The sequence below is a fragment of the Pteropus alecto genome, unplaced genomic scaffold (assembly GCF_000325575.1).
Source record: "Pteropus alecto unplaced genomic scaffold, ASM32557v1 scaffold100, whole genome shotgun sequence".
NCBI lineage: Eukaryota > Metazoa > Chordata > Mammalia > Chiroptera > Pteropodidae > Pteropus > Pteropus alecto.
In genome coordinates this window covers 1,294,711-1,320,686 of record NW_006430723.1, presented here as the reverse complement: position 1 = coordinate 1,320,686, position 25,976 = coordinate 1,294,711, and the positions used below count along the sequence as shown (strand labels likewise).

At 44.2% G+C, this 25,976-nt stretch overlaps 1 protein-coding gene and 1 pseudogene across 8 annotated transcripts in view; one reads left to right on the top strand and one right to left on the bottom strand.

Annotated features, from left to right (window-relative positions):
- Nucleotides 1-3,551: 3,551 nt before the first annotated feature.
- Nucleotides 3,552-25,976, bottom strand: part of SEMA4F (ssemaphorin 4F) — a 24,566-nt gene continuing 2,141 nt past the window's right edge. Inside the window, exons 2-14 of one of the 8 annotated variants that reach the window (XM_015593238.2) lie at nt 25,404-25,555; nt 24,729-24,788; nt 24,399-24,497; nt 19,676-19,769; nt 11,222-11,341; nt 10,969-11,120; nt 10,167-10,345; nt 9,800-9,947; nt 9,450-9,672; nt 9,200-9,309; nt 8,926-9,086; nt 6,113-6,171; nt 3,552-5,878 (exon numbers count right to left, since the gene is read on the bottom strand). In XM_015593238.2, coding sequence (XP_015448724.1) covers nt 5,268-5,878; nt 6,113-6,171; nt 8,926-9,086; nt 9,200-9,309; nt 9,450-9,672; nt 9,800-9,947; nt 10,167-10,345; nt 10,969-11,120; nt 11,222-11,341; nt 19,676-19,769; nt 24,399-24,497; nt 24,729-24,788; nt 25,404-25,555 — 2,168 coding nt within the window. In that variant the 3' untranslated portion in view covers nt 3,552-5,267. The remainder of the gene's footprint in view (nt 5,879-6,112; nt 6,172-8,925; nt 9,087-9,199; nt 9,310-9,449; nt 9,673-9,799; nt 9,948-10,166; nt 10,346-10,968; nt 11,121-11,221; nt 11,342-19,675; nt 19,770-24,398; nt 24,498-24,728; nt 24,789-25,403; nt 25,556-25,976) is intronic. The other 7 variants (XM_025049452.1, XM_025049453.1, XM_006905225.3 and 4 more) reach the window with 7 other exon arrangements.
- LOC112483057 lies at nt 17,036-17,153 on the top strand (annotated as a pseudogene).

Below are 25,976 nucleotides of genomic sequence, written 5' to 3'. Positions count from 1 at the left end.
AGAATTTCCTTCTTTTTTAAGTAGTATTTGTTAGAAACAGGTTGTTTCAAGCCGCTAAGCGTATGGAGTTTTTGTTATTGCATTATAAAAACCTGTCCTAACTAATACAGCAGTAAATACCCAAAAGAATAAGACCATATCTAGCAAAGCTAATGGCAGCTTTGTTTTAAACTATTGTAGAGGTAGCATGTGGATGCCTTGGTTGGTTAACTAATATCCACGGATTTATGTTCCCTTCTTTCTGAGGACATTTACCTGGGAATTACAAGGTGATCACAATCTATGATGAGCTCTAGTATTATGATTAAACCACAAATTGCATAAATCCAGTAAATTTGAGAGGTGATGGATTTTGAGTCTGATAAAAGATTAATTTTGTAGATATGTGTAGAGAGAAGCTATGTTAGGGGAAATGGCTCCCGCAAAGGGCTGGAGGAAGGCCCTCCATTTTAGGCGCCCAGTGTTCATTCACCTCCATCCTATCTACAGCCAGTTCTGCTCCCTCAGTCTATAGGCCAATTCATAACGCAGATGCTCTGGACTCAGCTGATTTTAGAAATGCTGAAATAGTTATAATGGGCATGAATGTTTCTTCTCATACTCATGGGAGAAAAAAATTACTTTATTTCTATGAATCAACTTAAGCTGTTTCTGAGTTCCTGGTCACTTCAGGGGGGAAATAGTCTGTCTTGTGCATCTTGGGGGCGGTCCTCTTTCTTCCTAGAATTGAACATGAATTCAGGAGACCTCTTTGGCTCCCAGCAAAGGACAGAAGTGTCTCTGGTTCTTACAACTGCTGCTGAGAAGCTCACCATCTGAGCCCACAAAGACAAAGGGTGGGTAGCTCCTCCCTTCCACACCAAAGCGTGGGGACACAGCCCCCAATCCTCAAGGCCATGGCTGTCTCCAGCATCCACACCTTCCATCCCACCAGAGCTCGTGTCACTCCTGGAGAAGGTGCAAGGCAGAGGAAACTGGTCTGCGTCACTCGAAGATTCACCTCAGGGAAGGGCCACTTCTGCTTCCTCACTTCTTGTAGAGGAAGAAGCAGGAGCTTACCGTCACGCATGGAAGGGTTGTGCTGAGAATGAGTGCCAACCCTTGGGCTTGCAGGGGAGAATTTACTCGAAGATTCACCTCAGGGAAGGGCCACTTCTGCCTCCTCACTTCTTGTAGAGGAAGGAGCAGGAGCTTACCGTCACACATGGAAGGGTTGTGCTGAGAATGCGTGCCAAATCTGTGCTCTCTTGGGCTTGCAGGGGAGAATTCCAGTGACTCTATGTGAGGTTGATCAGAACCCGTTTCAGGACTGATATGAAGTTGGCCCATGAAGGGCCTGAGTTTCCTCATGAGTTCTCTGCCTCAGCCTCTGACCAGAGAGGTCTAGTCAGCCTCCTCGCCCTTTAACCCTCAGAGAGTCCCAGTGAACCTCACTCTCAGAAGGATTTTGTTGCCAGCCTCCTCAACTCAAAGGACTTGCTTAACCCTAAGGAGAAATGTTGGTCTTTGGACGAGCACCAGTTGCTGACTCCTCCTGCCCCAACCATGGCTCCAGCTGCAGGTGGTACAAGCCTTTAGCTTTCATTTCATCACTGTCGCGTCTTGGACTCCATGAGAGGGGTGCCAACTCTGATGTAAATAAGGAGTGCCATACCCACCAGTGGGTAGGTCTGGGATTCTTCTGTAGCCCTAAACCCCAGGCCCAGTGTGTCTAAGGGAAACCCCAGTCCCATGGACTGGGAATCCCCCCCAAAAAAGGAGGAAGAGAGTGCCTGGCTTACACTTATTTATCCAGAGGGCCCAGAGCAGCCCTCCGAACCTGACCCCTTATCTTGGCCCTTCCAACCACCCCTCGCTGCATGCAACACCTTCAGGAAGTGAGATCTTTTTCTCCGTTGCCTGCCCTTCCCGCCTCAAGCAGGACCTGGTGTTTCACATCAGTCCAGATGGACTTCTCCGGAACCGCACCTGCTGCCTACTGGCCACACAAATTGCTATGTCACAGAGAGGCCTGTCCTGGAGCCCCACCAGGGAGAACTTAAAACTGCAGAAAGATTTCTGGTACTTTTATTGATAACTTTTCCTCCAGTTGATGAGAATGATCTTTTAAAATTCCCACCTTGCCTTTGCTACAATCAAAAAGGCAAGTTTTATCCCCACGCCCTTGAGACAGGATTTGTGTGCAATTGACCAAGGACAGTCTGTTGTAGCCCTCTCGCCTCAGGGAAAGGCCACTTCTGCCTCCTTTATAGAGTACCCAGGAGAGTCAGGGGCCAGGAGATAGCAAAAGGAGCCCTTTCCTGACATCACCGAGGCCACCGTCAACGCATGGGGCTGCTATGGAAAGGGAGGGAGCTAGAGGTCTCCAGAGAAAGGATGTGAGTCAGCCTCCTGTTGAGTTAGGGCCAGTGCTGTGCTAGAGCATGCTTGGCTCATAAGAGCCAACAATGAACATCTTTCTGGCTCTATTTTCAGTAAGGTCACATGGGCAGCAGCAGACCAATGGTTAGGAATGACAAGCTGAGAGTCACAGTTTAGGGACCAGGGACCGGGGACCAAAGCCAAAAACGAGGGGAATTTAAGAGAGCCAGAGAGCGGGCAATCTTTGGAGACAGAAGGTAACACGAGATGAACATCTTTCTGGCTCTATTTTCAGTAAGGTCATGTGGGCAGCAGCAGACCACTGGTTAGGAATGACAAGCTGAGAACGAGGGGAATTTAAGAGAGCCAGAGAGCAGGCAATCTTTGGAGACAGAAGGTAACACAATCATAAGCCCCATCCTCACCCCTACCCTTGGTTGCTTTAACAGGTGGAGCCAGGCAGGTCTCTGGCTGCCAGAATCCTCACAGTACTTCCTGCAGAAACCTTATACTCTTTTCATCTCCTTTATCCACAGGTCCTCTCTCTTCCCACACCCCACAGCCCAAAGGTCATGCAGTCGGCTACACTATTTCTCTAGGAATGGGCTTCACCTTCACTCTCGGGGCTTGAACTTTCCAACTAAGAGGTAGCTCTCCTCCCTTCAGTCATATTCCCATCCTTCCTCATTTTTCCTACATTCTTTATCCCATTATCCTCCATCCAGAGCCACTATCCAAGAACCAAACGTCCCAAATCCTCTATGGTTTGATCCTTCCCCTCCTTGAAAGACTCTTCTCCTCCCCTCCTCACAGGGACCCCGGGAGAAATGGACATCTCTCCATCTCTTTTCCTCCCCACAACTGAAACTAACCCGTAACCTTGAGAGAGTAGAGTGAAGTGAGGATAAACCCAAGAACACAAGCTTTCCCCCATTTCCATGTAGAAGGACTAATAAGGACACTGGGGTCAGACACATCTGAGGATTATAAAAACCACAGGCCCTGCCCCCCACAGGCCCCAGACAGTGGTACCAAAGATCTGACCGAGATGACCCAGGACAGGACACCCGTGTGAGGCAATGACCCTCCTTCCACCAAATGAGGCTTAAAGTAACTGCGTGTGTCACGTTTATCATATGGTTAAGCTATATGATTATGGTATCATTAATACAATTTTTACCACGACAACCTCTACTGGTATAGTGCTTTATTGTTTACATGTTCTGTCATTCAATCCTTGCAGCAACCCTGAGGTAGGTATTATTATCCCCACTTTACAGATGAGCAAATGGATGTTCTTAGGTTAGATTACTGGCCGAAGATCATATGCTTATTAGGGCAAAGCCGCTGATAATTCCAAACCCAAGGGGACTGTTTTGAGTAATTCACAGGCTGCTGCCAAGGAAAGTGGAGCTGAAAACTTCAGTTGGGAAGGGCTGGATCTTTTACTGGAGCTCACTCAAGGGATTCCCTCACCAGGGATGAACGAGGCACATTCACAGGCCAAGACCGGAACTGAGCAGGAGAAGCCTAAAGCATCTGCGAGTTGTGAAGCAGGAAGTTTGCTGAGAGCTGACAGTGTCATCAAATATGCACAGAGCCCAGCTTCCAGAGACTGGGGAAATGAGATGGCACCCAGCAGCTGCAAGTCCAGGGGCTGGCCACAGGGCAGGTAGGGTGGAGCAGAAAGAGCTGCCACTGAGTGGCACCTCTCAGCTTGGCCATGGTGTGGTATCCTTGGGGCAGTGGTCCTCTAATTTTGTTAAGGCCTTGGGAATCTTATGAAGACCATAAAACCTCCCCCCAGCAAAACACAGACACACAAGTACAGACAACATTTTGCATACGATTTTAGGGAGTCCATGAACCCCCAGGGGAGAACTCCTGCTTTAGGGCAAGGGCGTCAACCTGAGTAACGTCACTGATACAAACCTATCTCCATGCTGCGTGTATTTCCTGTGACTGTTCCCCTTTTGCTGTCCCTTAATGTTTAGAATGTTGTGAAGTTTATTTTCAATGGGAGCCAAGGAAAGGGGGCCCAGCCAGAGAAAGAGCAGCTGTGCACGGCAGTGGTGGCAGCCAGGAGGCAAAAACAAAGAAAAAGATTGGGTCACATGTACTTCTGCCCTTCCCACCCAGAAGGTCACTTTGGGAGTTTTTCTCTACTCAAGAGAAAGGTTGAGGGAGGTGATGGGGAAGGGCAGTGGTTTGCTTCCTTTTAGAAAGAAAAGCCATCCCCTCGCTGGCTACAGGGTCTAAAACTCTGCAGGGAGTGCCCCCTCCCAGCCTCCCGCTCCTTACTCACTGTGAAAGCTCCTGAGCGCTGGCCCAGTTATGCATACTTGGCCAGGTCTCCTGTGAACACACATGCTCTTTCATGAAAGAAGGAAAACTGGGATAGGGGGAGATCTCAGGGCAAAGATTCCATGTTGCAGCATGGGGATCATGCACTCCCCACAGAGAATCAGATCAACTGGGAGAATCAGCAAAGCCACCCTAAGGACTCAGTGCACATCAGCCCCCAATCGTGTCCACAGGTCTCCCTTCCAGCCAGGGTCTAACCAGAAGGCAAAGTCATAGCTATGTCCCATGTCCCATTCCCAAACTAATGGGCCCAAGATAGTGGACGAGGGCTGAAGGGGCCACAGCAGCTCAGACCAGGGGTGGAAAAAATCTTGATTCTCTGAAGTTCTGATCTCTCATGAGACTCAGGAATCAGGACTCAGACAAAGGGCTGGCTCAGAGCCCATCCAGGGCCAGAGAAGGTAGATACTGAAGTCAAGTGACCACTCAAAGGCCAAAAAGAACTGAGGCCATGACGGTCTTCCAAGCCCAGTGACCCCCAGGGTCTCAGCGGTCATTCCATTCCAGTGGTCACTCATGCAGTAGTGGTCATTTGCCCAGCCCTAAATGGATGTTTCATCACACGTGGCCAGGGGAGCCCCAGTCAGCCGAATGTGGGCTGGGCTCGGGCAAGGATCAAGCAGGAAGGGTGGAGGGAAGCCACCAAAGCCACTGCCCCGCTTAGCTAGGGCCAGGGGCAGCCGCTCATCTTCAGGAGAGGGAGAGGGAGGATCCTGGCTGTAGCTCGTGGTCCCAGATGGTGGGGCCCCCAGGTCTAAGCCCACCTTGTCTCTAGCCAGAAGTTCCCTCTGCCGCCGCCGCTGCTGACGCCGACCAATCAGGAGGAGAGTCAGGGATGCTGCAAGAATCCCCAGGACGAAGCCGGCCAGTCCAGCCCCCACTGTGTGGACCCGGCTTGGGGGTCCCCGCTGGCTGCCCCACACCAAGCTATAAGCAGCTACCACGCGGGCTGCCCCACCCTCCTGACATTCACAGGCATAAGCACCCATGGCCCCTGGGGTTACCACCACCTCCAGCCCATCCCGCCGGGGGGTAAGTGCAGTCACTCCACCGGGCTGATGCCACACACAGGATGCCCAGGCTGAGCTTGGGGAACAGGGCAAGACCACATGCGCAGCTGTAGCCACAGGAACTTCAAACACTACTGGGTGTTCTGCAGAGAGAGAGCAAAGGCACAAAAGGTAGTGAGGCTATAGGCTGAGGGTGTGATCAAGAGAAATGTGGGGGGAGATCAGATTAGAGAAGGGGCCATGGAAGTAAAGCTAAAAAGAGGTGGGTCATCAGCTGCCATATCTGCCAGGACCCAAGTTTTAAAGTGGATCCAAGATAGACAACTTTCTAGCCCTTTTCCACCCACTCCACCCACATTTTCCTAAACCAGACAGACCTCCGGGCTCCTTAGGGCACAAAGAAGAGACATCTGCTGACTCTATGTCTTGGACCAGCCTACAAAGAAGAGAATACTCAGTAAATCCAGTGTCGACATTCCTTTCTACCCTCCTCAGCACCACTGAACACTCCCTCACTTGTTACATCTCCCGTCACCTCCTAAATTACTCCTGGAACTATCAGTCAACATGCTCTTCGTCACTAATTTTTCCCCCAACACCCCTTACACTTCTCATGACACTTGCCATGTCAAATTCTACACATATTCTAGCAGACCATAGAGAATTAAATTTGTGCTAGTTCTGTTAGAAAGATGACTGGTGGGGTGTTCTAAAAGAAACACGGGAAACTTCCAAGAAATGTAGCTGGCTATCCACAACCCCAAGATTTCTCCGGAAAAAAAAAAAAAAACAATAAAAACTAAAGGGTTTGTTTGTTTGCTTGTTTCTATTAAGAAAAAGAGAAAATGTCATCTCTACAAAAATTAGTCAAAATTCTGTGAGGGTCAGTGACACAACTTTGTTTCATAAAGTTACTCATCCCTGAGTAGGAACTCTCTCTCCAACAACTGTTGATATCTACTGGCCTCTAACAGATCTGTTTCAAACAACACAATTCCGGTACTTCCAGGATTTCAGTAGAATGCATCTCACAGAGGGACAGTAAGACAGACTGCTGAATCTGGACTCTCTGGCACCACTCCCAGAGGTGGGGAGGCCACGGAGACCACTCCTGGGCTGTCAGTGAAGACCAGGTGGAAGTTCAATCTGAACACGCAAGAGCCTCAACCAAAGGTAGACTCTGTTTGAGTGTTAACTCCTTCAACACGAACTGAGGCCCCTGAAAGGAGCTCTAAGATCCGTATGAACACACACTGGGTAAAACCAAGTTTGCTTTGTCTAGGCTAGAGTGGGGAACATGGAGAGGCCATATGTGCAGCTACAGCCTCAGGAACTGCACGGTCTATGTTTTTCTCCCTTGTATAAACTGAGGTATGAAGGGTAGCATGCATAAAAGTACCAGCTTGGTAATTTCTTGTACTACCAAGAAGTACGCTGGCATATATACCCTACCACCACCACCACATATATATCTTAAGGAGACCCTGAGGCTCGAGTACACAGGATACCTAAGACCAATGAAATTCTTGTTTTAGTGGATATTAAAACAATAAAGGAAAGAATAAGGTACTTGTTTTTTTCTTAGGTGTTTCAAGAGAAATTAAAAGACCAGGTCAAAGTTCTTAACCAGAAATTGATTCCCAAAGACAAGTATTTTTACTTTTAAAATATTTGTAACTTTGGGGTTCAGTAACATGTACAAATATACAGTAAATTAACTGGGCTTCAAAATAGGAAATCACAAAGTCAATTCGAAAAAATATTTTCCAAGCAATCAACTAAAAAAACTTCATTGAAGGGAATCTTAAAGATTAAAAGACTTAAGAAATGTTATATACCAATTACAACTGATGGACATCATTTGAATCCTTACTTAAGCAAACTATTTTCAAGTATAAGCAACTGGAAAAATCAGAACATTGGATATTTCGTGATATTAAGAAATTGAGTTTTTGGTATGATAATGATAATATGCCTATGTTTTTTTAAAAAGCAATACACACAGAAAGATTTATGGATGAAGTAATATAACGTCTGAGGTTGGCTTTAAGATAATTGTGAGTGAGTGAAGGTATTGATGAAGCAAGATTGGCCAATGGATAGTTGTTGAAGCTGAGTGATAGATACATGGCAATTCATTATACTACTTTATTTTTGAATGTTTGAAATTTCCTATAATAAAATGTTTCTGAGAGAGTCCTTATCCAGTAGAGATACATATTGAAATATTTTAGATGAATATGATGTCAGGGATATGCTTCAGTGTGACATATGATTTTAAGCTAGCTGCTGAATGGAAAATGGATGCTGGGAGCCCCAAATGGACAAATGGAGACCAATTTGGAAGTTATTAGAGTAATCCAGTTAAGAAGTGATGATGGCGTGGGCTAGAGTGATAGCACTAGAGGAGAGAAGTGGCTGTGGACTGAGGGTATGATAGATAGAGCTAGAGTCAGTAAAAACTACAATACGGTGTGGGCAGTTTCTGGCTTCACCAACTAGATGAATGGAGGTCCCTTTTTTGAGATGAAGAAAACCAGAGGACCATTTGAAAGAAAGAGGAAACAACAATGCATGCTAGATCGCCAGTCTGAGTTGCCTGTGAAGTATCCAAGGACAATATCAAGCAGGCAGCTGGACAGGGAATTCTGCAGCTCAGCTAAAGATACATCTGTAGTTGTCAACAGCACTCAGCTGGGAGTGAATGGGGATGAAATCACCTAGACAGGCTGTGCAAGTGTAAAGAGAAGGACTGAACCCCGAGGAACATCAATATTCAGAAGCTGGATGGAAAAGGAATCAGTAAGGGAGACAGGCTGGTGAGGCAGGTAGGAAAACCTGAAGGAGGCAAGAGGAAAGAGTATTTCAAGGAAGGAAGGAGGGAGTAGTCAACTGTAAAAATACTTTGACGGCTCTTATAAAATGGAAACTGAGACATGTACGGCAACGTGGAGGCCAGTCACACGGTCTGGACAGGCCCAGCAGAGAGGCAGGACACTGATGAGGCAGCACCAGATGGACAGATAGATGAGTTAGTAGGGACTGACAAATGGACACACAAGTTGCACTAAAAGAAGAAACGCACATACACATACACAGAGGGCAGCATTAACAGACAAGGAATAGACAGACATAAGTATCAGTCAGAGCCCTGGGACAGCAGGCAAGAGGCGAGGGCAGACACACTCACCCTCCATGCTCCCCAGCATGGGCCACACATGCATCCAGCCGAAAGCTCCAGGCACAGACAGGGTCTTGGGCCAGGATGCACTCTGAGCAGCTCTGGAGACGGCCACAGTTGGTTGTGTTCACTTGTGTCACCTCAGCACGGGAGCCAACCAGGAGCCAGCTCTACAGAAAGTGAGTGAGAAAAAGGAATACACTGCATCTCCCAGACTTCAAGGTCACAAACTGGCTCTGGACTCAGATGTCTCCCCACCAGATCCCCAAAATCTACTACTCACTTGATACAATTTCATATTCTCAACTGGCTGTGGCTCTGGGAATAAGGCCAGATCCTCAAGGACACTGAGCTTGGCTCCAGTCCGCACAGCTCGGTGGAGGTGTCCATCCTCTAGAAGCCAGGCAAGGGATACAACATAGTGACATAACTATAGTTGTGCCTAGGACTCCGATGCTTGTATGTATGGGTCCCTCTTTGTGACAAGAGCATGTGTGCACTGGATGGGCAATGTGCTTAGCTATTAAACATACCTGTCCCCAGGTAGAGCACATCATACTTTTTCCCTAAGAGGCTAGTCACCCTGTGGGCCACGACTCTGAGATAGGCTGTATCCGTAGTTACGAGCAGAAGGTGGTCATCAGCTGGAATCACTGGCTGGTCCATGAGTGGGTGATCTCGAATGAAGGTGAGCACACGGTCAGGCAGAGAGAGCGATGAGCCAAATTGCTGGAGTTTCATGTTATTGGTGATGCACTAGAGGAAACAGAGGATGGGAGACAAAGTTTCCCAGGGGCCAGAAAGTGCCCAAGATGTTTAGTTGGGCTCTTGCTGTAATGGGGCAATTCTGGTGTGGGTTGAAGAGCTGCCCCAGCCCTCTCACCTCTCCAGGTCTGGGCTGGGGTACATCATTGTCCACGACAGGCAGTCCCCTGTTGCAGTCATGTTTCAGCTCTTTGAAGGGACCATTCAGCACTGTCCGAATGTCTTGTGGTTGGAAGGCACAGACAGTAGAGATGGCGGCCCCCTCCCTGGAAGAGTCACAGGTTAGAGCCAGACACATGAAGGGACCTAGGGGACAGCAACTCATCACCTGTCAAATGAGATGACCCATGAGAAATGCATGAGAGCCATGTAGTCTACTCCAGGGAGAAGCCACCCTCCCTCCCCCAGATGAGATAGCACTGACACTGGGCCCACCCCATGTATCTCCCACCTTGTAACTCTACTTCACACCATGACCCCCTCACCACTGAGAGGAAAAGATGCCGTAAAAGATGGGGGTCCCCCCTCCATGCTCAGGTCGAAGAATGGCCATGTCTTGCAGGACGCTGGAGGCCCGGCCATGCTCAGGCCCTGGACATAGCAGGTCAGCCTTCAGAAATGTCGTCCACCTCTGCCGGAGGGTCTTCCGGCCCCCAAGGTCCCCCTGGGGTGACAAGCACATGGAAAGTTCTCTTTAGAAGACCAACATTATAGAAAGAGAGTGAAGACCAATATAAGTTTCCCCCAGACAGGGACAGATGGGGAGGCAGATGCATAGAAATGCAAGGACAGAGATACAGATAGAGTAACAGCAGGGGATAATAAGATACACAGGTAGACAGGGTCAAAATGACAATGACAATGACAGTGACTAAGTTCATTGAGCACTTAAGAAGTACTGTACAATGTGCTTACATAACTCACCTCATTTAGTCCTCAAAACAACCCGTATAGCTAGGCATTATTAACATCCTCATCTGCAAGGATGCTAGAGAACATGCCCAGAGTCGCAGAAGCAGTAAGTGGTGGAGAAGCTGAAGCCCAGGTCCAACTGTCAACAGCTCCTGCCTTTAACTAGTCCACCTCCAAGGGGCAGGGTGACACAAGGGTAATTATGAGGTTAAAGAGGGTAGAGCCCTTTCCCCACATTCCTCGAGCTCCCAGAAAAGAAGTCAAGACATAGGCAAAAAGAAGACAGAGGAGAGATGCACAGACAGAGACCCAGAGAGGAAAAGACACAGGCCAGGAAGAGCAGGAGACAACAGACAGCCGGGGTCGGGGTCTCACCGCGCACACTCGGGCCACCCGCGGAACCTTAATGTGCTCGTATGAGTCAAACGCTCGGGAAGTCTCGGTAAAGAAGAAGTAGATTTCATCGTCTCCGTCTTCATCCCCCCACTCGGCTGGCCTCAAGGCCACTGCTGCGACAAAAGCTGGAGCTGGGGAGACCTGCGGCCTCAGATCCCACAGACATAGCCTGGGACCACCCGGCCTCCACCCGCCCTCTCGGTTCCCAAAGCACCCCTCCCCCTCTCCCCACCGTTGAGCCAGGATGGCAAGGTCTCTGTCCGAATCCAATCCTCAGCACGACCCACAGCCCGGGAGATAATCGGCTCCGTCCCCAGGTAGTTTTTCACAGTGGCAGCATAGAGGACCCCCCCTGCAGGGCGACAGGGAGATGAGCTGTAAGAGACCCACTGAGCAAAGTAAAAGGGGTCACAGGCAGAGCAGGGAATAAAGCAGGGGCAGGAGCTCTCAGAGGCTGAGCGTCCATTAAGTGCCAGTCACTGCTAAGCACATGAAAGGCATCACCTCACTTAAAAATCATCGTGGGAATAAAATGCTCCAGGGCAGGAGGGCGAACCAGTGTTAAGGGAAGAGTGCCAGGACGGTAATGTGTACGAAGGGAGAATAAAGGCTGTCCTTGTGGAAATCAGCCTTTGGTTAGTTCCTTGTTGTTTTAGGGACTTTTCTACCCTGTAATACACTAATTATACTGTGACTCTCCAGGAAGGGGATTTGCTCTGCAGCCTGTCCCCATCTTACTTAAGTTCTCCCCCTATGGTAAATGTCTGAAGGATCTAGCACTCTTTCTGAACATCAGTGGATGTACACTGCTCTGAAACAAGTCACAACTTCAGGGTGTACCAGCATCACTCTGGAAATCAATCAAAATGCAGATTCCTGGGGAAGAAGGGGAGGTGCCGCTCTGTGGGCTGAATGTCAAAGCACTGTAGCCACTCTGAGTAACACTGCCAAGAGTTCAGACATGAGCAGGGGGAAATGATTCTGGGGAGAGTAGAAGGCTGAGAACTCCCTGCAGTTTTGTGTATCACAGGGGCTCTGGAGAGGACACAGTGGCAATCCTTCACCACTTACTGCATATGAGGCACTGTGCTGCATGCTAAGCACATCGTTTCCCCCAAGAATCCCACTCTGAGTCTGGAAGACAAACATGTAACCAGATACCAGGAGGTATGGATGCACAGACTTGTGTGGGAGCACAGAGGAGGACCCAGCCACATCTGACTGGGAGCAGAATCTCAGAGGTGATGTCTGAGCTGGGTCTGAAGTATGAGTATTTGCCAGGTAGAAGGACTTCAAGGAGAAAGATTAACAAGTGGGAAGAGGGGAGCCATGTCTGGGGATGCAGGGCACTGCCCACGGCTGAAGCGCCTGTGGGGCACAGGGGCTGCTGGGCAAGCCAGCAGAGATGCCCGGGAACATGTACTTTATCCTACAGGTAAGAGCAAAACTATAGAGATTTTCTTAAAGATGAGGTGACATGATCAGTTTTGGTTTTTAAGAAGATAATGCTAATTAAAGGCAATTCACAGTCCGTGCAAGGGTGAGGGGCCTGATAAGGGAGGGGCAGAAGGAACAGAGGGACTAGACTTGGGAGATATTTCTGAGGCAGAATCCATTAACGAGATGTGAAAATCAATTGAGCATGAGGTGTGAAAGAATGGAATAAATTATGTCTCTCAGGTTTCCAGCTTATAAGGTAGATGATAATAGACGGTGATGTTATGAACCAAGACAAAATGACAGGAGAAGGCCCATAAAAGAGGCGGGTGGAGAGGAAGTAAGCTCAGGCTGAGGTGCCTTCAGGACGTCTGGTCAGAGGTACTGGAAGGCAATCAAACAGAAAGGGCTGGGCAGCAGGGCCGAGTTAGGCAACTTGGGAGTCATGCTTAAGTCGTGACATGAACATAATAGCCAGGGAGAAAAGGGAAGCAGGAAGAGAGCCTAGGACACCACCATTTAGAGGGGAAAGCTACTGAAGGCAATTCAGAAGATCAAATTAGAGGGGCTGGAGGAGCGAAAAAGGCTAGTGTGTCAGAAGTCAGTGCACAGAAACTCCAGCAAGAGCCATGGGGGCTCTCACCCACTAAGGGAAGAGTAAGGAGTCAGGCAAGTAAGAGTAAGGAGTCGGGCCAGTGTGAGGGAAGCAGAGTCATGATGAGGACACAGGTGCTCCAGTGAGGCTGCATGCACCAGGTACTGGAAAGATAACCACTTTGTTAAAAACACATCATGCAGAGCGAAAAGGGTCAGGAGCCCTCTGAGGGCAACAGTAGAGCTAAGTTAGAAACCTCCTTGTGGGATAGGGAGGGGAGACTATACTATCACTTGGGATTGTGACAAGAATCCAAGCTTTTTGGAGCCAGGAAAGCTTAGGTTTCAATTCTGAACACTTACTGGTAGTATAATCTTGGGCAAATTAACCTTCCTAAGCCTCAGGTTCTTCAAATACAGAATGGGGATAATACCACCTTCCACTTAGAACAGTGCTGAAGCTTAAATGAGATAACAAACACAGAGACCCAGGTAGGGCCTGGCCCATGGCTGCTATTCAATACGTGTGAGTTATAGCTCCTTCTGAAACTTGAATTGTTGTCAGAGGTGGGAGGACTATAAAGTGGCATCCATTTCCTTTCAGAGTATTTCAGGAGGGAGAAAACCGGGTGTGGGGTATAGGTCCTGACAGCAAATAGAACAGCAAAAGAGCTAATCCTCTGTACTTCTAAGGGAAAAGAAAGTTGACAAAAAAGACAGAACTGGAATGAAAATTTTTCCTAAGAGTGTTGTACACAAAACACCCTAAAATGAAAACTCTGGCAGAAGCTGTCAGGGATACCCTGAGAATGGAGGGAGATGGTTATGAATATTTGGGGAGCATGAATTGGTGGGGGGAAGGAATAGTCATAAATATTCTGCAAACAGGAAAGGACCTCATATAACCATGCAAGGACCCAGTAGTGGATGGAGGTGAAGAGTCTCAAAACTTTCTAAAGAATCAATAGTGGCATTCAGCAACTCTGGAGCCTAGAATTGAAGAGCATACTCAAGGTGGAATAGTAGAAGGTCACTGAAACTAAGGGACAGCAAGAAGAATCAGACACTTTAGGAAGAAGTAGCAGGTATACCAGGAGTACCAAGGGGCTTGCAACAGTCTTACACACACACACACACACACACACACACACACACACACACACACACACACACAGAAGGAACAGAAGCCATTGGTCAATGAGCAGAAATCCATAGGAGGACACAGGATCACCACATGTCCTAGATGCTCCAAGGCAGTCTCAACTCTAAGTATTCTGTTTCACTGTCCATATAATAAAACACCCCTGCATTTATTACTGAATCGATCAATTCAGTAAACATTAAAAACACACATTTGTTATTGGCAGAAGATGACGTGCAAAAGAGAAAGATGCCCACAGTGCTGAGTTCAGTAAACAAGCTGGTTAGAAAAAAACACTGGGTACAATTCAACTCAATTTTTTAAGATACAGATACCTGTCTGCAGGCCTAGGAAAGATTGTTGAGGGAGCTACATCTACAGTGTTAATGATGTTTGTTTCTGACTAATGAAATAACACGTGATGTTTATTTTCTGCTGTATACTTTTTGTATTCACTGAATGTTTTTTTGTAGTTAGCATTTTTAATTTTATAGCCTGAAAAATTAAGATATTTTTATGTTGGAAATTAAAAAAAAAAAAAAACAAAAGATTGAAAGCTGCAAAAAATAAAGAATCACAGTTATTTGTAGAAGTAGATCTCTACTTGCCCAGATGTAAAGCCTGTGAATACAGTATGTTAGAACCCAACTGACAGGCTAGGGTAAAGTCAGGGAAGTGAATATTTCACTACTCTAAGGGTTTCAAATTTTCACTCTGGTATCAAAATGCTCACCTTTAAAGAAGTTTATAATACGAATTATCGTTCATTAGCTTTAGAAAGAGGATTTTAAACATGCCCTAACCTTCCTTCCTCCACTCCCTTTTTTTTCTCGTGGCCAGAGCTTGCAGGATTAATAGTTGCTACCCTAATAGTCTCCATTTCCTTATTCAAAGATTGGGACAGCTTTTTTTTAAAGCCTATTATTGGGACAGATTTAGGTAGTAGGAGATACAGTGTTTGTCTTTTCCTCTGTTGGCCATATAGTATGTCTATAATTGTCTTGTTTCAGTGTGTGAATACTAGTCTTGGGGCAGACACACCTGGATTTAAGAGGTAGGCTTGGATGCAAAATGCTGGCAGCACCCAGTGTATCTGGAACATTTACAGTGCTCCTTGGCAGATGCAGTAACCACAAGATGCAATGAGACCAAAAGGAGATGATAAAAACACAGGAATGGGTTCCCAAAGAGAAAGAGCAAAAGCTACCTCCCTTGGCCCTATTTATTACAGGGTGTGATAGGAAGGACCACAGATGACAAGCTGCTGTCTCTAGCTAGGGTACCTGGGTGGGTATGCACTGAGAGGAGGGGACACTGATAGGGGAACAGGTTTGGGGAAGGTAAGTGAAGATGATGAGCTCAGTTTGGGACATGCTAATTTTGAGATTCCTGTGAGATATCCAAGTGGAGTTGTCTGGAAGGCAGTTGGATGTGTGGTCTGTAGCACCAGACAATGGCTGGGAGGCATTAGAATGCAGTGGAAACAGAATTCACAAGACTGATTGAGATCATAACCATGTAGAATGAGAAGAGAAGAGGATCTTGGGTGGAAGTCTAAGGAATTCCAATATTAAAGGATGAGCAGAAGACAAATACCCTATAAAGGAGACTGAGAAGGAACTGCTGATGTTCTTAGGCTAATGTGAACGTTATTGTCAAGATATTTGCATTTTCCCAAATTTGAATAGTGCAAATAGAGATACTGAGATCATTTTGTTAATTTTATCTACGTGCAGTACAGATAAATGTCATATTTGAAAACAAGATTTCTGAAGCTTTTCCTAAAAGAACTACAAATACCAATAAACCCATGAAAAGTTGTTCAGCCTCACTAATAGAGATGAAATCAAAAATACATCAAATTGGACTTTGGAGGCAGTCAAAGTTTGTATGTTTATTAAGTATATTACTTGGGACTGACAAGAGTGCAATGAAATAAGCCCTCTCATTACTGGCTAACTGGAGAGAAATTTAGACAAATCCATCAAGTACCATAAAAATCTTTACACCCTTTGCCCAGCAAGTCTACTTTTTGGGTTGACTCATATGCAATTAATCACATTTATGTAAGAAGATTTCTTCTGCAGTATTATTCATAAAAGCAATAATTTACTTTAAAATTTGAATGTATAATTATATGGGAATAATTAAATTGTACTACATTCATATAATGGAAGAGTATGTAATCACTAAAAATCATGTTTTGAATAATAAACAATTTCTATGAGAAAATTATTAGTATAAAATACTAAGTGAAATATGCATAACAATTCCAATTTATTATAAATACACACACACAGTGAAACACAATAGAAGAAAATATTCTAAAATAATAATAGTTACCTGGTAATGATTGAATTACAATAACTTTTCACTTTCTTCTTTATAGATTTCTACATTTTCTCAATTTCCTACAATGCACATTGTAATTTTTTATCATTTAAAATATATTCTATTAATAAATATTACATTCTAGTAATATTTGCAATACTGAAAGCTCTTTTTACTTCAAAAGATCCCTATTATCTTTAAGGACATTTTTTATAGCTCCTAACTGGGAGTTCTAATTCTAGTTCTTACATAATATCGGCACTATTTTCTATACTGCCATTTTCAAAACAGAGGGAAACAGGGCATAGTGGATCAACATTGAAAGAGCCAACTGAATACTGACACTTATGTCAGACCAAGAAAAATTTTAAGTTATAGCCTTATGAAGTAAGAACTTGAGAAGAATATTTATAATATTGGTGTTGACCATGATTTGGATCTGAGACAGAAAGAAACATGGAGGTTCTACATTACTTTGTCTAAAGTTAGCCATTCTAAACTGTTAGAAAGTGATTTTTGATCACTTCCATCAATTATTAGAGGATCTATGGCCATGTTACCCTGAACACGCCCGATCCCCTCTATCTCGGAAGCTAAGCAGGGTCGGGCCTGGTTAGTACTTGGATGGGAGACCACCTAGGAAGACCAGGTACAGTAGATGTAAAAAAAAAAAAAAATTAAATTATCAGCAGAAAGCCAACTCTGAATTTCATTATCTAAAAAAAAAAAACCTTGACACTTTTTTAAAATGTTCTTCCTTTTTGAAAATTTTGTCATACAATGATTTAATTTATGAAATTTGTGTCCTTATACCACATGCCAATGCAAATCCACCTGCTGACTAGAACATTAATTACATGCAGAAGACTGAATGTACTTAAAGTTTATTGCTTGAAACAAAGATAGTATGTTGATTATCTTAGGTCATTGCAATTGAGAAGTCATTTTGTTGATAAAAAATTATGTAGAATCAAGACATTCACAACCGCTATCTTTCTTAATGATCCCAATGACTGACTCAGAATTTTGCCAAATGTGGTTGATAAAAAGCCAAGAAAAATAAACTATCAACTAAACTGTTTTATTTAAACATGTATGAGTATAATAAACAAAGTTTCATCAATTTCAACTATAGATGAATGATAAAAATGACAACCCGAATATTCTATTTACTAGATGTATACTAATGTTCATTTTCAAAACTTTTATGTTATTTTATTACTTTTCAGAAAACGTAAGTCATTAATTATCTGACTTAAAGTGATTTAATTTTTATAGCTTTTAAGACTTTGCCTATAGTCATGAATAAGAAAAAAATTTCTTTAAAAAATTTATTGTAAAAACATTCATTGTTAGACCTTATATCTCAATTTTTGTTTCTTGTAAAATATTGTCCAAAAGTAAAGGTAAAAATTAATTTTATGACAAAGTTCAAAGAAAGAAAAAACAGTATAATGAATGATGCTAAGTCAACTGATAAGCAGTTGGGAAAAATTAATTTAGATTCCTATCTCATATCATTCATCAAAATAAATTTCGAATAGATCAAAACATTAAATGATATAGATTGGAACACTAATATCTTACCCTGTAACTTGCCCAAGAATGTGAACAGAGGATTTATCGAAAAAGAAATAAAAATAGTACTAAAACATGAAAAATGTTCAACTTCACTAATATTCAAAGAAATATAAATTAAAACAAGGTACCATTCTTAATCTCAAAGATTTTTTTTTAAATGACAATATATTCTGGTGAAGTTTATGTGAGGAAAAAAACTTTCATTCACTGCTGACTTAGAGTGTAAATTGGTACACCTTTTCTAAAAACGCAATTAGCACCAGATAATGAGCCATAAAGTGTTCACACCCTTTGATATAGTAATCCATTTCCACGAATCTAAAGGAAATGATCTAAAATGAGGACAAACGTATGCATAAAAACATTCATTACAGTGTTATAGATAATAGCAAAAACTTGGAAGTAAACTAAATAAACCTGGAAATACGATTAATTTATATAAATGGTTTGGAATTGTTTGATTAAATTATGGTATGTTCATAAGATGAGTAGTAGCAGGATGTCATTAAAATTCTCTTCAAAAAGAATTTTTAAACTATACAGAAATGCCTATGATGTAAAGTTACATGACAAAATTCAAAATTATATCCATGTAGCATGACATTTAAAAGTTTCATAATATACACACTCATAAAATTTCTATTAACCTTGTTTTACACTAACATGAGAAAATGGCTGGATTCTCACTGAATTTTGAGGGTGCACATCGAGTATTCTCACCTAAAATATAGCTTATGTAGCACACAAACAATTCACTTCGTGACTACCAAAGAATTAAGCAGTCATTCCCCAGAAAAGGTTTAGGCATAATCTGTGATAGAACCTTCACTGCTTGAGCAACTACACAGAGCTTGTTCAAAGGAATTAACGGAAGGAATTTATTTAATAGTCATTGTTGATTCCTCTGAGCAACAAAGGACTAGCCAGCAACATGTGCATGAGTGTATATGAATATGTATATACACACACACACACACACACACACACACACACACACACTAAAAAGGCTAGAAAGAAATATCCTAAAATATTAGCAGTGGTTTTCTGAGAAGGAATACTCTACACCTGGGCTAATATGGTAGCCACCAGATACATGTGACAATTTACATTTAAGTTAAAATTAAGGAAAATTTAAAATTCTTTCCTTCAGTTGCACTAGTCACATTTCAAGGACTCAACACTCACATGCAGCGAGTGGCTACCACAGTAGGCAGCACAGATATAGAACATTCCCATCATCACACAAAGTTCTTTCGGACAGTGCTGTCCTAGAAGATTTCATATGTTCTTGATACTTTTTCCAAATTTATTACAATATGCATTGTAGTAGATTCCTCTTATAAACGAAAAAAAAATGAGAATATAAAATGAGGCTGAGAGAGGAAACACTCACACTAGAGGTGCAGAGAACACATTCTCTAGAGAGAACACAGGGAAATAATACTCTGGAGAAAAGCAGGAAGAATAGGAAAGGCTAGAAAGAGACATGGGAATAATAGACATTCCTAGGAAAGGAAAGAAAGGACACAGAAATTCCAACAGCAGGGTGGGGAAGGAAGCAAGCATAGCAAGAAGTCACAGGTTCTTGTCTCTCTCACTCACCAGCCATTACAGCTGCTGACCGCTGAGCTGGCTCAAAAGGACATTTCCCCCGGCCACTCTCAATTCTTTCAACCTGCTGGAAACTGGACACAGCCTACAGACCAGAAGGGGGATTGGTTTAGGTGTCATGCAGAGGTTCATGACGAAAATTACAAAGATGGTCAGACGAAGAAAAAGCCCAATTCCCATTCATCTCCCACTGCTCTGCTGCCATCCCCATATTCCCAGTCTGCCACTTCTGATTCCCCACCCATTCCTTCATCTCCCAATTGTGTCATCACTCTTTTCATTGGTTTATTCTTCTTCCCTTAATCTCCCTCGCACCCAACACCTACATGCTCTGATGAAGGAGCACCTGGGATGGCCCTAAAAGACACTGAGGCTGAAAGGCAGATCTTCCCTCTGAAATGTTGCTGAATTGTAGGGGTTGCAAGCTGTCTAGAGAATGTGCTACAGGACAAAGACGGGGGTAGGCAGCAGGGCTGGAGCCCTTCGGAAAGGTAAAGAAAAGTACAGGCTTTATAGGACCACCTGAAGCCCAGAGGTTTAGAGAGAAGCGCCCCTCCCATCCCAAGGATGAAAGATGAGACTGCAGTCAAGAATACATAGAAGGGGAGAAGGGAATCTGCAAAGTCAATGAAGACCTGAAGCTCAGATCAGAATCTGAGGATTTGGTAAGTAAGTGCCTTCCTCATGCAGGGACTCTAGAAGGACTGACCTGGGAGGGGTGCAAAGTATAAAAGTTCAACTAGAGCCAGACAGAAAAAAGTTCGACCAGAGCCAGCCTTAGCTAAGCATCAGGCGCTAAGAGAGGCTTCAAGATAATGTCTAAAAATGGAAGTCAGGGATGATTTCAACCTAGGACTGACAAGGACGTTAACTGTGGCTGGTTAGGAATCAGATATATGTTCCCTGAGTATAAGTACACTACTGGCCCATTCTGATTGCTCATCTATTTGCTGTAATTGACAAACAAGGTTTTATTTTACTGAGAGAGCCTTGAAAAAGGCTTGTTAAAATCAGATGTGATCTGAGGTCCCTAAAAGAAAATACTGGTTCAAGAGTCTTCTGGAATAGAGGACCCCATAGAGGCACAAGCACCTTACCTGTGTGGCAGTGGGAGCATTCTAGCCTGAGGAGAAAGATAACAGTTTAGTGAGAAAGTGCCAAAATGTCTGGGCACTTTGGAGACAGGGTTAATACCTGCTGCTGTAGCCCTTCTTAGCTCTCACCTAAACTGTGGCAGTAACCTCCTTTCCACCACACTGCCTAGCCTCACCCCCAATTTACTCTACATATCCACTCCAGAGTAATAGTCCTAGACTATCGGTCCCTGATTTGATAAATTTTTGAGCAAGAGAATGAAAATAATGGCTCACCATTGCCTGAAGTATAAACTCTTTAGCCCAAGTTACTTATTTTCTAATACTTCTTAAAAATGAACTCTCTTCTAACCAAATCTGGATCACCTGTTATTCCTAGAAAACAAGTTATGTTTTCCTATCTCTTTGCCCAAAGCTACTCCCTTACATTTCACCAAGAACCAAGAGGAAGAGCCTTTTCCCAGTTCTCATCCTCTTTAATCTTTACGTACCTTTTGCTACTTTTGAGTCACTCCCCTACTTGAAATATCCTATTTCTTGACTCACTTGAAACTGTACCCTCCTGGAGTCCCTCCTCCAATCTAGTTGTTATTTCTCTATCTCCTTTGGTTGTTTCTTTCCTCTCTAGCCCCTAACCATGAGTCCTACCTAAAAATCTATTGTTAGCACTTCTCACATATACTTCAAAGACCTCATTCATTCTTACACTTCCAGCCAGACCTTCTATGCAAATCATTTCCCAAACTCTCCAAGTCTGATGTCTTCCAACTCTAGCCTGTGTTTGTGCTTGACTGCTGGACTTCCTCATAGAGATGGCCTATCAGCCCCTAATAACTCAACATGTCAAAACTAGTCCTCTTCCAGTTTCCTCAAATGGCATCATCTTTTATCTAGGTTTATAGCCTTTGAGCAAGTAAGACTCCTATTAACTAGACAAGTTATGATTACTGTATGGTCAGAGTGACATTTAATAGGGTCTGAAAAGGGCAAGGCGACTCCACTATATTCTCTCTCTGAATGTTGAGATTCTTCATTGTGTCGTCTTTGTGTCAGTCAGCACATCAGTTGTGTTCAACATTAATTGTGGTGAAGAGAAGTCCCTTAAGCAGAATGCCAGAGCTAGGTAGGACGGCTCTCAGTGAGCTGTGGGCTTGGAATCTGTCCTTCGGTCTTGGCCAAGGACCTTTCCCTGGTGGTTGGGGAGCGGAGTTAGAGTGGTCCCTTTTACATGAAACAGGTCAGATGTCACAAGAAATTGAAGCCAGGTAAGGTCTTTTGGAATACAGGCTGGACTAGAGGGCAGGGTAGTGGAGCCAAACAAACCCGGATTTGAACCTTGGCTCTGCCTCTGCTAGCTATATAACGTTAGACATGGTACCTAACTTTTCTAAACTTTCCTTTCATTGCCTGTAAAATGGAAACAAATAATACCTAAATATCATGATGTGGTGATGAGAATTAAACTCAGTCATGAATGTAAATTACCCAGCACAAAGCCTGAGACAGAGTAGATACTCAGCTGAATGTGACGTCTTGTCATTGTGAGTCTAACATTTTTCTCTGTTAACTGCTGGAGTTCCCTCAACAAAACAAATTAAAATACTTTCCTCCAACATCTGATGAGCTATGACTGGAGGGAAGCACTTGCATTGTTGGAGAAGGTAGGTAGTAGGTCCAGTGTTTGAACTTCCTTTTGTAAGAACTTTCATTTCTCTGAGCAAATCAACTCTGAACAAGTTGTGTCTGGAGCAGCTAGCTAGTCAAAGCTCTCAGATAATAGTTAGGCATAGTCTCAAAGTCATTAATCAGAGTCATAAGAGGTTCAGCACTAAGGATAAGGCAAGAACTTGCTCAAGCAGAGGGGGGCATTGCCAGATAGCCAGATAAGACAGGTAGGTAAAGGCAGAAGAGAGTATTCAGGAAGCCTGGAGGTCAGTTTTAGTACGTGGCTTAAAGGGTTAACACAGCTTTGTGTGTCCTATATTCTTTCTGTGCCCCATATTCTCCTACAAACAAGTCTTGACAAAAGGAGAGTCCTTCATTTCATGAGCCTGCTAGAGAAAGAGCCGAAAGTCATAGACATGCAGAACATGGACCCCTGGCTTCACTCTTGGTTGTTGATGTTCCTTGAGAACAGGGGTCCAAGTCATACAAATCCTGACGGGTATGTCTAGAACGCTTTCTGTCTGGATACCTAATGACCATTAGGGTCCTACCTCAGAGGTCTAAAGTAAAATAAAAGGCCCTGGGAGACTAGCTTGGAGTGATAGTATTGTCTATAAGCTGTGGCTCTGGTATTTATACCCAAGGGATTCCTGAGCCTGCACAGACTGTCAAAAGATAACTATGGCAATGACAGTTCTACTGCTACTTTGTGAACTCCGTGAGGACTGTGGGGAAATAGGGAAACTAGATCCTCAATATTACCCAATAGGATGTAGAGATTTTCAATAACACCCCTGAACTAGGAAACCTTCCCAGGATGATGAAGCAAGCTATCCACGCCTGGCAGGGAGTCTCTCAACACCTTATGAAAAGGACTCAACAAAAGCCCAACCAAGCCCAAGGGCAGCCCAGAGGGTCTGACTGTATATCAAGCATATACAATTATAGTATTCTAAGCCAGAGATAAGAGGATGGTCCTTAGCAAAGAGAGATTTGGAGCTACACACTGACTAGATCCTGGTCATAAGGATTACTGCAGACTGCAGAAGGGTCAAGTCAAGATCTAAGTTAAAGATCAGAGTCAAGAAAAGGAGTTGTTGCAATCCCTCCTATTCCTCTATGGAGCAGAAAGGGAAGCCACTGGACACAAAGGACATGTGAGGCTTTCGCCACATCCCAGGGTCTGTCACAAATGTACACTACCAGAGGGCCAGTGATTGACTACTGGATAACTGATGGGAAAAGCTGAGGGTTAATAAACATTAAGACCCTTCCTCAGATGTCACCAGTCCCAGAAACTTTTGTCACCATGACTAGCCTAGATGTGATTAGGGGTATATATGTCCGAAGCCTGCTTGGGTGTGAGGGTGAAGATGCCCAGGGCTTCAGCAGCAATGAACAGGACCTAGAAGAAAACATGGTTGACAGAGTGCCCACCTTGAAGGCAAGATCCAGAGTTCGGGGCCATGAGGTACTACATTAGTAGGCAGTGACCTCAGAAGCTCATTGAGCGCAGAGGATCAGAGCCCATGTAGAATGAGGTTAGCAGTGCAGGTGAGAGAAGGTGGTGAGAGTCACGGGTCAATGGGAGGAAGAAATAAACATGGACTGCGCTGATTAAAAAATGGACCCAGGCTGCCTGGACAAAACATACACAGGCCAAGGGAAACATGGTCTCTGAAGTCTCTCCAGGATTTCTCCTCTCCCCAGCCCAGCTAGCATCCCTATCTTCCTTCACCATCCCATTACATCTCTATGCTTTGTATAGCTCACTTCCTATAGACCACTTCCCTCCCCACTCTTTCATACCCTCCTTCAGTGGCAGACAAAGGCTCCACCCTGTGGGGACATCCCTCACCCCCAATGTTTATCATGCACAACGGCTGCCTTAATCATGCCCCACATCATGGTCACTCACAGAAGACCCTTCCCATCCTCCCACCCCTGTCACTCACAATAACCCCGCACTTCGGATCAAAAGCGAAGGTGCCGCATGTGAGGAGGTGAGAGGCATTGGCAATGGCGAGAATCTGGACAAAATTGTGACATTCGGCCTGAGGGTCAGAGATGGTTAGAAAGAATCAGAAGCAGCAGGTACAAGGAAAGGCAGGGAAGTGTCAGGCCAGTTAGATGCAGCTCTGGGATCAGAGATTATGGGTAATGATACAGTGTTAGAGTCCTGCCTAGGTCCATTGGGATGGCAGCACTGCAGGGGACTGACACAGAGTTAGGGCTGGGTCAAGGTCTCATTTGGCACTTAGGATAGGGTCTGGATTTATACCTACCTCCTTTTTGCCTTTCTTCCTACAGCTCTGTCTGTGGGTCTCAGGTACCATCCAGTCAATCTGAGAAAGAAGGAGTGACCGTTTCCCCCAGTTCCTCTCCCAACTTCTCCTAAATCAGAGTAGGTAACAGTTCCACAACCTCTATCAATTTGGGAACTTCAGAGACATCCCTGCCCCCAGAGCATTGTTTTTCAAACTGGAAGTCTTTACCGATTAATGAGTAATGAAATTAATTGGGAAATGACAACCAGCATTAGAATATATCAGAATGTATCATATTTAGGAGAGCAGATTTTATTTCAAGAAAGTTTTCTTTCAGTACATACTTTGTGTACTGGGTCAAAATGTACCATATACTTCTTACTAAGGGCTGGTCAAAAAAGTTTGAGAGCTATTGCCCTAGAGTAATGTGATTCCAATGATTCCTCTGCCCATTGTCACCTGAAACCTGGTCACTGTGGCTTCCACCCATCATCATGAACCTCACTCATAGCCTCTCTAGCCACCATGACCACCCACCCCCTGCAATCACCCTCAGCTAGCTAAGACCGTGAAGTTGATGATTTCCTCTTATTCATTTTAACCGACACCCCTCCTCCTATAACAACAGCCCCTTTCACATCCCATAAAACCATGGATCTGGAATCTGGGGTCTTCCCCACTCTCATCTCTCACCCTGCGGGGTCTCTCCCCTGAGAAAGGCAGGGATAAAGCAAAGATGGTGTCCCGGGCGCCAACGTAAAGTGTATGGGAAGCAGGATCCACAAGGAGAACAGAGTAATTGTATATCTGAGGAATGGTGAACCGAGTGAGATAGGAGTCAGCCTCTGGCAAGAAGAGAAGGAGAAAGGGAAGAATGATGTCAGCCATTGCTTCGTAAGGGTTGGGTCCACAAGGATAAAGCCAAAGGGGCCAATTTTTGTTTTCTTCCAAGTACCATTTATTTAGCAGTCATCAGGGGAAAAAAAATAGAGACTGACAGGCCATCTAACTTTCCCAAAGACAGATAATTGATGAGGCCAGAATATTTAGCACACAATCTAGCACAATCCAATCAATTATGCTTTTTCTATAAAAATAGAATACTTTATTTAAAAAACAGCACAAATATTAAGTTTGTAATTTCTACTCAGCAATATGAGTAGAAATTTGAAAATACCTATAAAAGGTACAAGTACTTTCTAAATTTCCTCTTTTAAAAAATCACTACTTAATAGTAACTTCTTTTTACTTAGAAGAAATGTTTCA